This window comes from Neltuma alba, unplaced genomic scaffold, assembly GCF_004799145.2.
Source record: "Neltuma alba isolate B1F8T4 unplaced genomic scaffold, ASM479914v2 tig00011563_pilon, whole genome shotgun sequence".
In the NCBI taxonomy this organism is placed as follows: domain Eukaryota; kingdom Viridiplantae; phylum Streptophyta; class Magnoliopsida; order Fabales; family Fabaceae; genus Neltuma; species Neltuma alba.
In genome coordinates this window covers 131,489-147,777 of record NW_021636221.1, presented here as the reverse complement: position 1 = coordinate 147,777, position 16,289 = coordinate 131,489, and the positions used below count along the sequence as shown (strand labels likewise).

Sequence of the window (16,289 nt, the reverse complement as noted above, 5' to 3'; positions counted from 1 at the left end):
CAACCTCTTTTCTATTTAAGTTTGGGGCACTCTTGTCTTTTCATAATATTTTAATATTTCAAATTGGGTCACCTAACCTGATATGGTATTATGCAGATTGAGCACCTAATTTGTCATTTATACATTTTAATGGTTTGTTTATGGGATTTTCTCCCCCCCCCCCCAAATTTGCCTCTATTTTTACTGTTTGCACTGGAAGACGGGTTTCGGCCGTGGCTTTAATTCTCCCAAAATCATAAAACGGCGCGTTCCTTAATACTCACGGAGAAAAAGAAGGGCAGTGCCGCCACCACCAGCGCGTTGATGGCGGACGGATTCCGCTGCAGGGGCTGATCCCGCCCTCCATCTGCTTCTTCTCCTTCGAACTTCATAAGTTGCAGACTTGTGTAGTAATCCTGATTCGCCGCCACAGCATTAGGCTTTTTTGCTGGACCCTTCTCCCGTCGGCCTTCGTCAAAAAGGATCGCAGCTCCAAGGTGCGTTGTCAGGTATATCTTAATTGGAATTTCAAATGGCTGTATAGTTTATCATTCAATTATACTTATGAACAGCGGATGCCGAACAAGGAATTAACTTAAAGATTGAAGTGCATTAGTTAGTCTCAGCGGGCGGGTTTATGCATATATTTTTATGGGAATTGAGTCAAAGCTTAAGAGGGATGAATGTTACAAGTTTGTCACCGTGAAAGCAATGGCCAAAATTTATCTTTTTTTTTTTTTGTTTCTTTTAGTAGGCTAAATTTTCAGGTGAGTATTTTAGGAGGATTCTTGATCTTCCATAAGTTTGTAGTACAAGAGGAAGAAGAAAGAATACAAGAATAATAGAAAATTGGACCTTTCTGAAGCCTTAATGTTTGAAGTGAGTTTGATACTTCCATTTTTAGTTTTTTAAATCCCCTCTTAATTTGGTGACCGGAATTTACGATGCAATACGATTAAGCTGAAGCTCATTTGTCCAAGTTTAGGTATTTAATGAGATATATATATATATATATATATACACACACACACAGTGATTTCTGTGTATCCTACATAACTTTGTCTAGGAATAAATCTCTATCGATTTCTATTAATGGGAAGGAAGGCGGTTTGGCTTTGATGAACTATAATGATCTGTCTTCCTAGGAACTCCAGGTCAGGGTTAGCAAACTGTAAGTAAAACATGTCCAAATATAATTAGTAGCTACCGGGAAAAATATATATATAAATCTTGTGGTTGATGAAATCTCTTTCTTACTCATGCAATGTGATATGGCTAGCATCCAAATGGCAACATATGGTGATACTGACGATGACATGCCTAGCAAATTGATCTTGAGTCTTGAGTTGATAATTTGCTTCCTAGTCCTTATTTCTTAAATAACCTGTTCCATTCTATTTGAAAGACGGTCACTAAAACCCCTGGTGAGCCTGGCTTTCTGGGTTGGTCTGGGGTTTGGTTAGACATTCTATAACATGGCAGCAGGCCAATGGAGTTAAATATTTTTTTGGTCACTTGCAGATTTTGTCACCGCATATGTATCATTCTACATTGGCATGACCTTGAGAAATTTAAAATTTTACAGATAGAAGAAACCAAGTTTTTGATAATAGGGAGCAAGTGTAGGTTTTTCAAGCTTTGTCTCTGAGCCAATATGATAACCTTCAAAGAATTATCTTTGCACAGTACAGTACTTATACTACCTCTAGTCTTTAATTAATATAAGAGCTAGTTAGGGAGTTTGATTTTGTCTTAAATATGAGACTTCAATCAATTTTGTCTCTCAAATCTATAATATTTTCTCTAAAGTTATCCCTATTGATGGTAAGGAATTCCCACCAAGGAATAAATTCAATGCACATGATAAAAGAGGGTACTTTAGGGAAGTCAACACACATTTGTTACAATTAACCAACTTAACTAATTTCCTTAATATTTCCAAATTAGTTATCTTGCTATTATATTATAGGCCAGAGCTAGTAATTTTTTTTCCCTGGAACCATATTCCTAATTTTATTGCTATTGCAAACTTAATATGCAAGCTAATTTTTATTCAATCCTATGCTCGTACTCACCAGAATTTCTGACTTATTCTTGGAGATGTTATCTTGATTGGTTTCTTTCTTGGGCCAAAATTTACTGCTTTTATTTGTTTGGTATTTTCTCTATTAGGTTGCTAAATGTTGGTTGGGAGAGTACAATGACCCAGCCAACGGTGATACTTGCAACAGCAAGTTATGATCACACTATTCGTTTTTGGGAAGCCAAAAGTGGGCGCTGCTATCGAACTATTCAATATCCAGATTCGGTTTGACATAATTCTAAACTTTCTCCACTTACAAGCTTGTGTTGTTTGTATTGATTGGGCAAAATACAATTTTTTTCTTGGCAATACTAAACTTGAAGGGTAGTCATATAATGAGCATCTAAATATAAACCTTATACTGAATTAGGTCGTGGCTTGATAACAATGAGGCTTAAAAATTAATTTTCTTATTTGCAACTTTTTTGTGGTTTATTAATAAATGAAGCATTATTGCTGGACTAATCTCATGGCTGTGGGGATTATGAATAGATTTGCTTTTTCAATTTTCAGATTAATACAAATGGTGGGTTCATAACTCCCATGTTTAACATTGCGATGCTGATCGTACCTTTTCATGAATAACTATTGAGCTAGTGAGGATACTATCTGAAGATATTAGGATCGAGTGAGCAATTGATTTCTCAGCTTGAAAACTTTACTGAGGTACTTCGTCCATACATATCGGAAAAGAAAATAGTTCAAAATATCTAATCTACTTAATTCTGTATAAAAAAGTAATCTTATATATAAAATCAGATTATATTTGCTCTGATTTTATCTCCTAAATCTCTTAAGAATAATAACAATAGTAACAAACAGCTTAAATAAATTACTGGATTAATGAGCCCTAATGGGCTTGGGCCTTTGAATATCATCATTCAACACTCCCCCTCAAGTTGGAAAATAGATGTTCATCAATCCTAGCTTGCTAGTGAGATCTTTGAACTTGGCTGCAAATAACGCTTTTGTCAATACATCAGCACATTGTCGCTTTGATGGTGTATACATGACCTTGACTTTCTTGTCTTCAATAGTTTCATTAATAAAATGACAATCTAATTTAGCATGCTTCATCCTGTCATTGTGTACAAGATTTTTTATAATTTTGATTGTAGAAGTATTATCACTGTTTGCTATGCTGAATGATTCACTCGTGTGTCTTATTGATAAGAAAGTGTTACAATATATAGGCATCCGGTTATCTCACTAAGAGGAGAATAATCCGGTGATCACAATCAATATTAATGAACCAAAATCAAAGAAGATAATCTAGGTAGATAAGATGGGAAAGTATCCTTTTAAAATCTCCTATAATCAAGGCTAACAATCAGGATAGGATCATGGGCTTTTATCTAACACTCCCCCTCAAGCTGGAGAGTATATGTCAATCATTCCCATCTTGCTTCGAAGCCCTTCAAACTTAATTCTGGCCAGAGGTTTGGTCATGATGTCTGCTATCTGATCTGCTGAACGTACATAGCCCAAATTAATGATGCCACCCTCTGTCTTTTCTTTAATAAAGTGCCTGTCAATCTCCACATGCTTCGTCCGATCGTAATACACTGGATTTCTTGTCATCTCAATACTTGCTTTGTTGTCGCACCACAGGTTTAGTGGTCCTTCATATGGAATCTTTAGCTCTTTCAAAAGTTTGATTAGCTAGATTCCCTCGCACACCCCAAGGGCCACTGCTCTTAACTCTGCCTCAACACTACTTCTGGACACCACTGTTTGTTTCTTGCTTCTCCAGGTAACAAGATTTCCCCAAACATGGGTACAATGCCCTGTAATTGATCTTCTATTATCTATAGACCTCCCATGATTGGCATCTGTGTAGATTTCTATATTCCTTACGCTTCCCTTTTTGAAGTAGATTCCTCTTCTGGGGTTGAGTTTGAGGTAGTTTAGGATTTTGTACACTGCTTCCATGTGCTCTTCCTGAGGCTGGTGCATGAACTGGCTTACTACTCCAACCGAATGACTGATGTCCGGTCAAGTATGAGTCAAGTTTATCAGCTTTCCCACAAGTCTTCTGTACCTTTCAGAATCAACTGGTACTCCTTCTGGTTTGACTTCAAGATTACATGAATCTTCATGGGAGTTTCATTTGGTTTTGCGCCAAGCATTCCTGTCTCTTGGAGCAAATCCAATGTATACTTTCGCTGAGACACATTGATACCTTTTCTAGTTCTTGCTACTTCCATTCCGAGGAAATACCTCATTTGTCCTAGATCCTTCACCTGGAATTCTTTCGCCAAGGCCTTCTTTAGTTGGACGATAGATTCCTCATCATTCCCTGAAATGACTATGTCATCTACATACACAATTAGGACAGTTACTCCTCCATTATCATGCTTGACAAAAAGAGTATGATCAGCTTGTCCTTGGTTGTAGCCTAACTCTCTGACAGCTTTAGTGAATCTATCAAACCAAGCTCGCAGAGATTGCTTCAACCCATATAGAGATTTCTTGAGCTTGCAAACTGAATTGTGTGGAGCTAATACTCCTTTTGGGATTTCCATGTACACTTACTTCTCTAAGTCTCCATTTAGGAATGCGTTCTTCACATCTAGTTGATGTAGAGACTAATCTAAGTTGGCAGCAATCGACAAGAGTACTTTGATAGTGTTGAATTTTGCCACTGGTGTGAAAGTTTCTCAGTAATCAATTCCGTAAGTCTAGGTGTACCTTTTTGCAACCAACCTGGCTTTGTATTTGTTTATGCTTCTATCAGGATTAAACTTGGGAGTGAAAATCCACCTGCACCCTATTGGTTTCTTGCCTTTGGGAAGAGCTGTGATTTCCCATGTGTTGTTTTCTTTTAAGGCTCTCAACTCTTTTTCTGCTGCTGCTAGTTTCCAGTTAGGGTTAGCCATGGCCTGTTGAAATGTATCTGGTACTTTGATCTGTGAGCTTTCACCACAAAATTCTGCATTCTAGTTGATAAATTGCCATATGAGACAAATCTTTGAATAGGATGTTGAGTACAAGCCCTTACCCCCTTTTGAGTGCAATAGGCCATGCCAACTTTCAGGATCTGATATTGGGTTGGAGTCATGGTGTTGCCTTGGAATGAGAGGGACTCTACTATTGTTGTTGTCTTCCTGATCCTGCTGAACATCTTCTCTATCTGTTCTAGGATTCAACTCTTCAGTTTCCCTAGTTCAATCTCAGCGTTAGTCTCCTCAGTTTGGGGTGCGTTTTGTGGATTTGTAGTGGTCGCAGGTAGGTGGGTTATGTACTGGTTCTGGTTCTGGAACTTCTGGTTGGGCTGGTGGTTAAGTGAGTGTAGGTTGGGCTGGAGGTTGAGGTGGTTGAGTGAGTGTAGGTTGAGCTGGAGGTTGAGGGGTTGAGTGAGTGTATTGGGTGTAGAATCCACATTTAGCCATTCTATGCTCATGTTCTCCCCCTGAATGGGTAATTTGGGGTAATGAGCATCGTCTTTGTAGAAGACAATATCTTTGGAGATGGTGAGTTTTCTGGTAGTGGGACAATAGCATTTATAGCCTTTTTGAGTAGAGGAGTATCCGAGAAAGATACACCTGTCGGCCTTTGCACTTAATTTTCCTCCATCGTGCTTATACATAGACAACACATCCAAAAACCTTTTAGGGAAGAGAAGTTATGAGAGGTGAGTTGGGATAGGTTTCGAGAAGTTGTTGAATAGGGGTACGGAAGTTAAGAATTTTGGATGGCATTCTGTTAATAAGGTAGGCTGCGGTTAACACGGCATCTCCCAAAAACACATCCGGAATGTTTCGTTCCATCATAAGGGCTATAAGTGTCTGTTCTTCCTCTCAACCACACCATTTTGTTGAGGTGTATAAACACAGGAGGTTTGATGATGAATCCCCTACTGATCAAGGGAGTGTGCTGATCAAGGAACTCCCGAAATAATCCACTAAGGTATTCTTTGGCATTGTCACTTCGGAATACTTTAATAGAGCTTTGAAATTGGTTTTTTATAAAGGAATGTAAAGTTTTGAATATTTGTAGGATTTTGGATTTTTCCTTCATCATGTAAACCCATGTAACTCGGGTATGATCATCTATAAACGTAACAAACTATCTCGTATGACTCAAAGTTTTAATCTTTGCTTGTCCCCATATATCGCTGTGGATTATTGTGAAGGGGGTAGTCGATTTATAGGTTTGTTTAGGATAGGAGGATCGAGTTTGTTTTGCAATTTGGCAAGTTTCACACTGAAATGGAATAGAATCTTTATTGAAGAAATGAGGAAACACATGCTTCATATAATTAAAACTAGGGTGGCATAACCTATTGTGCCACAAGAGTATATCAGTATTATGAGACTTAGAGCTAACCAGCGCCTTTCCAGCTCCTTTATTCTTGATGCTCGTGCCTTCAAGGTAATAGAGTCTATCCCATTCTTTAGCAGCAATCCCAATCCTCTTCCCCAATGTCAAATCCTGAAAAATACAGTGATTAGCATAAAAAATGGCTCGACAATTGTGACTGTGAGTCAATTTGCTCACAGATATTAGGTTACATGTGAGGGCAGGAACGAACAACACATTGTATATTTCCAAATCATCAGATAAAACAACAATTCTAATTCCCTCTACCTTTGTAAATATGCCATTAGCCACTTTCACCCTAAGGTTTTCATGATAATATTTAATTTTTGTGAATAAGGATTTGTTACCAGACATGTGATCGGTAACTCCAGAGTCAACAATCCAAGTGTCTTCACTAGTCACCATAGCATTAAGGGCTATAATGGAATTACCTGATTGCACCAAGTTGACATTAGGAATTGCTTTTGATTTGTTCTGCTTTTCAAGGATTCTGCGCAGTGCTTGCAGTTCTTCCTTGGTCAAGCGATCGTCCTCTTCTCCTTTCCCCTCCGAGGATGCTTGATAGCGTCTTCCATCTTGTTGCTGTTTCTGCTTTTCATTAGGTGGTTTTCCATGCAATTCCCAGCATTCATCTCTGGTGTGGCCTTTCTTGTTGCAATGGTTACACCACTTGTTGCTTTTCCTTTCATTTTGTTCTGCTGATGGTGGACCTTTTGTGATTAAGGCCGATCCTTCCCCAGGAATCTGACTGCCTTGAGTAAATTGTCTTCGACTTTTCTCAAACTTAACCATATTGAAGACTTCAAACAAGGAAGGTAGGGGTTTTAATGCCATAATTTTCCCTCTTACTTCCTCAAATGCATCAGTAAGCCCCAATAGGAACTCAATGGTTCGTTCTTTTTCAACCAGTTGCCTATAGTACTGAGCATCTTCAACATTCTTCCATGGGTGAACTTCAAAGAGATCAAGTTGCTGCCAAATCTGCATAAGATTACTATAATATTGGGTCACAGTTAAGTTACCTTGCTTCAAATCTCTGAGTTGTTTTCTCAGTTGGATCAAGGCTGCGGTATTGTCAAAGGTGGAATATGTGCGCTTAGCTGCATCCCATATCTCTTTGGTAGTCCTGGCAAGAAGATATCCTTCACTAATTTCAAGAGTCATAGAATTACATAACCAAGTCATTACCTGATTATTTTCAGCAAACCATGTGTCAAAAGTAGGATCATTAGGAAGAGGTTGAGGGGCCTGTCCATTAATGTATTTCTCCTTTCTCCTTCCCCGCAAATACATCAATACACTCTGTGACCATTGAAGGTAGTTGCTGCCATTGAGTTTATGGTTAATTACCATAATTTGAGTTTCAGTGGTAGATGACAAATCAGACACTATTTCAGGTGTTTTTGAGGTGGAAGAGGTTGAAGAACTATTGTTTTGTGTTTGGGAGTTAGTGCCAGACATGAGGGCTGTTGGGTGGATTCTCATATTTGCTGAGTTCCTTTGAACAGAACCGAAAAGAGGCGGAAAATCTAAACATGATTGCTCTTGCAGTTTCAACAATGTGGCGATTTTCTCTCTCAGCAATGCCATTTGTTGAGGGCTGTCTGGAAACGTGCTTTTGTGGATAATGCCATGAGAGGTGAGGAAAGCAGAAAGTGTAAAGGATTTGGATTTTTGTTTGAAATAGGGTATGAACCATGTTATAAACATTGATGAAAATCTGTGGGACCTCAGTTTTCTCTTCATTAAGTAAACTCAGCTTACTCGTGTGTGGTCATCAATAAAAGTGATAAACGATTTTGATTTTGTTCGATTTGGAATGTGTGATGGATCCCGTAAGTCACTGTGAATAGTGCTAAACGGTTTGGATTCTTGATATGGGATACGAGAGAAAGTAGTTCTATGATGTTTAGCTTTCTCAGATGAATCACAATAAAACTCAGAAGAATTTTTATTAGAGCAAATGGAAGGAAACATTTGAGACATATGATTAAAATTTGGATGACCTAACCCTTTGTGCTATAGCTCCAATCCACCAGTCCTAGGAAGAGACATTTTATTACAGGATTGGACATGTCTTACTTTACTTTCATCTAGGTAATAGAGGCCATCAAACTCATTTGCATTGCCAATTGTTGTCCTTGTCAGCAGATCCTGAAATAATAAATGGCAAAGAAGTCAATATGGCAACGTTCTTCTCTAGCCAATTGACTCTCAGATAGCAGATTGCACTTAAGGTTTGGTACATGTAAAACATAATGAAGAGTAAGTGCAGTGGAAACTCTAATAGTACCAATACCAGCCACAACAGAATCAAAGTCATTAGCAATTTTAACTGTAAGGCGCTTAGTAGTAGGCTCATAGGATGTGAATAGGGTTTTGTCATCAGTCATATGATCAGATGCACCAGAGTCGACAATCCACCAATTTCTTGTGCATTTACTCTTAATAGTGGTGAGAGTTGTTAGAAAATTACCTCATTTGACAACTATAGCAATTGGTTGCTTACGAGGCTATTGGGTATTCTAAAGTGCAGTGAGCATCTCGAGGATTTTGTTTAACAGGTCACTTTGAGAAGCGTAACCTGTGAGGTGGTCACATCTTCATTCTTCTCATTAACGTAACCATAGCCTCGTCTGTTCTGTGGTTTCCAATCAGGAGGCTTACCCTGGAGATCCCAACAGGTGTCCTTGGTATGTCCTTGTTTCTTGCAATGATCACACATAGGACGACTTTTATTGTTGCGTGGCTTAGTTGAGCGAACAGCAAAAGCAGAGGGTTCAAGGGCATCAACCCGAGGGACAGACTCTTCTCTCAACATCGTTTTACACCTAGACTCTTCCTTTCGTAGCATAGCAAAGGCTACACGGATGGATGGTAAAGGCTCTTGACTAATGATGCGGGCCTGGATATCATCATAAGTCGAGTTAAGCCCGACAAGAAGCTTGAATAGCCGTTTTGTCTCTTTTTCTTTATGATCTGTCGCAGCATCCGCAGGACAATGGTGGACTTTACTTGTAAGAGAGTCTAATTCCTGCTAGAGAGAGGTTTTTTCAAGATAGTAATCATTTAAGGATTTATCATTCTGTTTGACCTGCCATAGCTGATACTGAATATAAAAAATTTGTGAGATGTTTCCGTTCTCTCCATATGACTCACGCACAGCTTCCCACATATCACGTGTGGAGGGGAGAACATAAAGCTTTTCTTGATCGATGGGATCATTGTGTTCACCAGCCACGAGGAGACCATTGAGTTTTCAGACTTCCATAGTTGAAATTCTTGTGTCCGACGATGGTGGTGCCTTATTATCACCTATGATGTAGCTGAGCTTACTTGTGCCGTTGAGAGCCAGAGTTATGGATTGGGCCCAATCTCTGTAATTGTCGCTGGTGAGCTTCTCGGGCATGATCATCACGAACAAAGTCTCCAGACTCATTGAGGCAAGTCATGAAGACTCATTCAAATTTGAGGAACCCTCAAGTCCAAACGACATTGAATGTGACATGTCTGAACGAAGGTTCAACTCCGTATTAGAGGAAGAAAAATTGGATGAAATAGAGGATGTGTTCTTCGGTTGCTCTGATACCATGAAAAAGAATGAGGTAGTCTGATTCAACTACATGTCATTCACATATTGAGGCTGAGATCTATACAACTAGAGAGGGGTTTGGCCGATTAGTGAGAGGCCGAGATTTGAGGGAGCAAATCGGGGAATATACAATGAAATAAAGAATAAAATATTTACATTTAAGTGCCTATAATACCAAATCTGGGTATTAAGCCCAATTCGGTATCTCCTAATATCGTGGAGGATTTCCACATTTTTTTAGGGAAATGAATAACTTGAATGAGTTAAACTTGTATGTTTAATGTTAAATTTTGATGTGAAAAAACTATCTGTTTTGATGTATTCTTATTGTTGAATGTTGTTACCTTTGAAGTGCCAATGCCTGAAAAGCACATATTCTGTCTCGCATCTGAAACTTGTATCAAATGCATGACAAAACTTTGAGTTGCAACTAGAAACTGCATTTTCTATTGTGTTGCAGAATTCTTATTGTGTCATGTTTTGCTTCCATGTTGATACAGTACTTTTAGGATGTTTCTGCTTTATGATGAGGAACTGTTTATGATGCTTTTAAGATCCACATATTGCTACTGACTTTTCTTTATCTGATTCATGTAGCAAGTCAATCGCCTTGAAATAACCCCAGATAAACGTTACCTGGCAGCAGCGGGTAATCCTCACATACGATTATTTGATGTTAACTCAAATACCACTCAACCAGTATGTTTTTCTACTAATATGATAATTTCAGAATCAACATCCTTTCTGGCTCCTGAGCATTCTGTTCCCAATTGTGTGGCAGGTAATGAGCTATGATTCACATACTAATAATGTAATGGCAGTTGGGTTCCAATGCGATGGAAATTGGATGTATTCAGGTTCAGAGGATGGCACAGTTAAGATTTGGGATTTAAGGTGAATCTGATCTCTTCCAATGCATTTCTGAAGTATCAGTTCATGCTCTTAAAATCTGCTAGTGGTAGGCTTAATTCGATGAAAAATGCAGGGCACCAGGTTGTCAGAGAGAATATGAAAGTCGTGCAGCAGTGAATACTGTTGTGCTACATCCAAATCAGGTTATGTTTGACCGTCTATCTGGGGAAGTTGAAGGTGCTTCTGGGTTCGAATTATATTATTGACTACACAAATATTGAGGAGAGATAATGCGTGATAATTACGATGTGAATTTCATAATAGCTTTGGCTAAAGGGATCTTTCTACATATTGCCTATTAGGTTTTTATGACTTTTTTCTTTGTTTTATTTAATTTACTTGCCACTTTTTGGCATGTTGGTTAATTACTTCTTGCAATAGCTCACCATAAGTGTGGTTTGGTGGCTTGTCTTTGCAAGATATCGAGCTGCAAATAATGGCGATTCATATTAGAACTTAGTAGTTGGACTGTCATTTGAACACGATGGGAAGTTTGAGAAAGCATAGTCTAATTAATGCTAAAATAATTTGCTATTAGCTTTTTGGGGGATGGCTTTGGCTGATATAGTTTGATTTTTAAAAAAAAATGACAAAATAGCCTATTGTGTCTCTCTAGATTTAAAAGATCCTTTGAGCTACCTTGAGACTGTGAAACCGACTTTTGTTAAGATGATTGATCCTCATTTGTGGATTTTTACTTGGCTTTGTATGCAATGGATTGTGACCAGTGTATGAAGCACGTACACTTCAAAAGGGAGCTGGGTCCATGTCCAATACATGTTTTACACTTGTATTAGAGAAATTGCAAGAATTTAAATTGCATACAGACACTTGAGATGTTGTGGTGTTGCTCTGTCTCTGTCAGTTTTGAGTCCCTGTCTGTACCAATGTCTACGCTTCCGAGGCCTGCATTAACATGGTTACATTGCGGTCATGCTTTAGTGTCATTTGTTTTCTGCCAACTTTTATGTCTTAAATGTTCTCCGTTCATTATGGTCTCTTGTTTTATCTTTCTCCAATTAGGCTTTTAATCTCAATTCCTTCGCAATTATCATTCATTTGGCATTTTGATATGGCAGACTGAACTAATATCTGGTGACCAAAATGGTAACATACGTGTGTGGGATTTGACAGCTAACTCATGCAGCTGTGAATTGGTATGACATATCTTGTTGGATGTTTTGTCTTGTAGAATGTTCGTTCTAAAATATTAGATCCATTCTTTGTTATCATATAGATGGAGTGAAAGAAATATATTGACATTAAACCATGCTGCTTTATAAGTGTGAGTGTTTCAGGCACATGTTGCCATAACTTTGACTTCACATATAATATATATATATAAAATTATGTTACGCCAACAGGATGTCTTTTTGTGTCGGAATATAGTTATATTCCTGGCTGGAAATTGGGAAGTCATGGAACAATCTCTTTAATTTTGGTATATTGTCTTCAATGCATTCTGTTGTATCTTCTCTCTTTCTGTGATATATGGATGAAACATTATCATCAACCTCCTGAGGAAATGTAGGTGCCAGAAGTGGACACAGCCGTGCGCTCTTTAACAGTAATGTGGGATGGAAGCTTAGTAGTTGCGGCAAATAATCATGGGACGTGTTATGTATGGCGTCTTTTGCGTGGAACTCAGGTTGTGCCCTTTTACACATTGAAGCTATCCACATTGTCTTGCCTTTAACTTAACTCATTTTTTCTTTTGGAGTTTCGTGCAGACAATGACAAACTTTGAGCCACTTCATAAGCTGCAAGCACACAGGGGCTACATTCTCAAATGTCTCCTTTCACCTGAGTTCTGTGAACCCCACAGGTTGTGCATATTAATACTTTGATGGGTTTTCTTTTTGTTCCTTGCCAAACCTATCAAGACCTGGTAATCTTTTGTGATTGATTGACCACTTGTCATCAATACAATAACTACTTGTTAAGATATAATCAGTGAGACACTTTCATGACAAACTTATGACTAAAATATTATGAGAATCTTTTGGTCATCAATAAGAGTCAGGGTCTAGTAAATGGTCTACATACTCTGTCCCAAAAGAAAAAATGTGCAAATGATTACTGATTAAAAGTTTGTCATGTACAAAATCTTTTGTTAAATGAATTCTAACAAATGAAACTTCAATTTTTCTACGACGTAATTTTTTCCTTCTTTCTTTTAAGGCAGGTTTGGGATTGTATAATTGCTTATAATAAGTTTCTGTTTCGGTAGACTTTATAATGATTTTCTTTTTTGCTTATATCGAGTTTCTACGCACAAGACTTTTGAGTCCATTATTAAGAACGTGTCATGATCTCTGATACGATCCCAAGCTATCATCTAAGGACTCATCAGATGCAAAAAAAGATGAAAGTGGATGAAACTGATTCTGTGGGCTGACTGAGTCAAAATTTATTATTAATGAATTACTGGGATATTTTATTTTAAATTACTTTTAGAGTTTGTTGAGAAATAAACGGACCATTATGCAGTTAGAAGGTCCACCAGCGTCAATTATGTTTTAGGAGAGATTGTTTTCTATGTCCTAGGGATTTTCAGATTGTGTTTCCGTTATATTTATCTTTTATAAATAACCCAGCTATTTCCTATGGATTAGAATTGAGAAATAAAATATCATTTGCATTAATTGGAGGTTCTCCATTGACTTGGCTGTTGAGGGTGTGTAGGGTGAGATTCTTACTTCATTCATTCGTGATGGAATTTATCCTTGGCTACTGAGATTTATTGAGTGAGATCCTTATTGGAGAGATCCGGTATAGTGTTACTGTTATTGAAATTTTTGGCTGACTTCATTTTTGCTAGGTATTTGGCTACTGCATCTTCTGATCATACTGTCAAGATATGGAATGTTGACGGTTTCACATTAGAGAAGACTCTGATTGGTAGTTCATCAAGTCAATTGCACATTTAGTGCTTCTTTGCTTCACGTGTTCTCCGAAGCATTTTAACTGCCTTCAATAATTTGTGCATTGCAGGTCACCAGCGCTGGGTGTGGGATTGTGTCTTCTCTGTGGATGGTGCCTACCTAATTACAGGTACATGGTAGTTTTTGAACAGTACAGCGACTTTGTGGCCTCAATAAGTTGCCAAAATTAAATGCTTCAGTCGACTAGGAATATTGCTTCGCGGCCTCAATAAGTTGCGAAGACTAAATACTTCAGTCAACTATAAATATTACTTTGTGCAACTTATAGCTTATCCAGTTGCACTTATGAGTCTGCCCTAGGGCAGTTTAAAGTCCAAAGTGTGTTATTTAATATCCTCGTGGTTGAGACTCAAAAATATTACTCTTCTGGTCCTTAATATAAGACCTATTTAATTAATTTGGTTAGATTGAGGAAGTTAAGTAAGTTAGTTAATTATAAAAAACATGATTTTTTTTAAAACACCATAATCATCTTCCTTAATATCCTCCCTCCCTCTCCTACTTGATTATGTTTGAAAGAGTATCAATAGGAGTAATTTAAGAAAAATTGATAAATGTGAGAAATAGGTTTTATATTCAAAATCAAAGTCAGCTCAACAAATAGATTTTACATTAAGGGCGGGATGAGTAGTTTGTTTTACTGTCAAATAACCACCCTATGAAATATTTAAATGGATCAACATTTTCATCATTAAACATCTGGTTCATATATACGTTGAACATCTTCACGATGTTACAGTGCTAAAATGGATAGCTTCCATGGCAAAATATCATTTTTCTCCATGTACTAGTTTTAAAGGATGGAAACAATACATGCTTCCAATAATGAGACTGTTTATCGATTTAACTTTGACTTGATTTTTTTTATTAAAATCATTAGTTAGGTGGTAATGAAACAAACTATAATAGAGCTTAATGAGATGTTTTAAAACAGGGGTTGATAATTATTAATTCTGTCTATTCTTTTTCCTTGATTCCTTGCCTTTCCTCCTTGGACCGTCAAATTGTCAATTTCGATATTGAGAATTTTTGTACGAAGTAGAATGTATGAAGGCACTTTTGGGACCCTTGAAAGGAAGAGTGAGATAAGAAAAGAGGAAAACTTCTATTGTGTAATACTACTTCCAGTCTTAAATATAAGAGGCAGTTGACTAATTTGAGTAGATTAAGAAATGTTTTTAGTTATTTGTAATAAATGTGTTGTTTTTTTTTTTAAATACCTTTACTAATCATGTGTATTAGTTAAAACTATCATTTGATGGAATTTTTAACATGTACAATTATTACAAGAATTATATTGGAAAAAATGTATAAATATAAAAGATAATGGATTGAGATCTTATATTTAGGACCAAATGAAATATCAAACTAGCTTTTATTTTAAAGACTGGAGGTAGTGTCCTTTATATTTGTGTTATCATTAATGAACTATGCGCGCACACAGCAAATAAGTGTATGATTTTTTTAAAGCAAGGAGGCAAGTGCCATTTCACATCCCACCTACCAACTATTTTTCTTTCCCTTCCCTTTCCCTTTCCCTTTCCCTTTCCCTTTCATTTCATCCTCTTCCAATCAAAGATATTCTGAATTATTTTAAGCCAACATTATCTTGTTATTGCAGCTTCATCTGATACAACAGCCAGGCTTTGGTCTATGTCAACTGGGGAAGATATTAGGGTTTACCAAGGTCATCATAAAGCTACAATTTGTTGTGCTCTACATGATGGGGCTGAACCCACTGCATCCTGAAGTAATGTCCCCCCTTCCCCCCTTTTCCCTCTCTTCTATTCACCTCAGATATCTCGTTCGTCAATAGCAACCTTTTTTGTTCTTTGAAGAGGTTGGGTGGATGGGAGGTTGTTTCTGCGATGTTTACTTACTATTTGTCCTTGAACGTTCCAAGCTGTTAATTTGGTTCGAGGTTTTCATTTTGTCAAATTGGTCTTTGTCCTTGTCAAATGAGCTAAGTATTAGTTTGTTCGTATGTCATGGTTAGTGCAAATCGTCCTGTAATTGTTGCTGGAAGCTCAATTTTATATGCATGTAACAACTTGAAAGTTGATGAATGTTGAATTTGAATTTTCAATTTGTAAGTTTATAAAGCCCTTTCGAAATTAGGAAGATGAAGAAAATAAGTTCACATAATCTGATTTTGTGATTTTTGCTTATTTTGGAGAACTTGACTCCATTGGACTTGAAAAAGTGACCAATATACTATTGTCCTACGATCAGATTACAATGGAAGCGTCATTGGGAGATTTATTTCGAATGCATTAAACGAATTGGCACCCCTAGTCTATGATCAAGCTCTAAAAGAAATGTTGACTTGTAAATGTTTTTGGATGATGAACTGACTAGGGGCAAATTGGATATTCTCTTATGATTTTGGGCCATAAGATGTTGGTTTTTGCTAATGAACTAGCCTTTTTTTAATTTTTGGGGTTGGGGTTGGGGT

The 16,289-nt window shown here is 37.4% G+C and overlaps 1 protein-coding gene across 3 annotated transcripts; it reads left to right on the top strand.

Moving 5' to 3' along the window:
• Positions 1–257: 257 nt before the first annotated feature.
• On the top strand, positions 258–15,975 carry LOC114715000 (target of rapamycin complex subunit LST8). Of its 3 annotated transcripts, XM_028899799.1 has the most exons (12): positions 258–476; positions 1,565–1,664; positions 2,152–2,287; positions 10,575–10,676; positions 10,759–10,871; positions 10,963–11,032; positions 11,969–12,046; positions 12,421–12,537; positions 12,620–12,714; positions 13,711–13,790; positions 13,884–13,943; positions 15,456–15,975. In XM_028899799.1, exons 3-12 carry the CDS (start codon positions 2,180–2,182, stop codon positions 15,581–15,583), a joined length of 951 nt encoding a protein of 316 aa, XP_028755632.1. In that variant the 5' UTR covers positions 258–476; positions 1,565–1,664; positions 2,152–2,179; the 3' UTR covers positions 15,584–15,975. The 3 variants fall into 3 exon arrangements, with proteins under 3 accessions (XP_028755632.1, XP_028755630.1, XP_028755631.1); XM_028899797.1 differs by lacking the exon at positions 1,565–1,664; XM_028899798.1 differs by lacking the exon at positions 1,565–1,664 and having other exon boundaries at positions 258–488.
• The last annotated feature ends 314 nt before the right edge of the window (positions 15,976–16,289 follow it).

Bases quoted from the DNA above. Each gene is read 5' to 3' on its own strand.
- LOC114715000 (XM_028899797.1), top strand. From the start codon at position 2,180: ATGACCCAGCCAACGGTGATACTTGCAACAGCAAGTTATGATCACACT. The intron at 2,288-10,574 runs GTTTGACATAAT...TGATTCATGTAG, and splicing joins CTATTCAATATCCAGATTCG to CAAGTCAATCGCCTTGAAAT. The intron at 13,791-13,883 runs GTAGTTCATCAA...TGTGCATTGCAG, and splicing joins ATTAGAGAAGACTCTGATTG to GTCACCAGCGCTGGGTGTGG.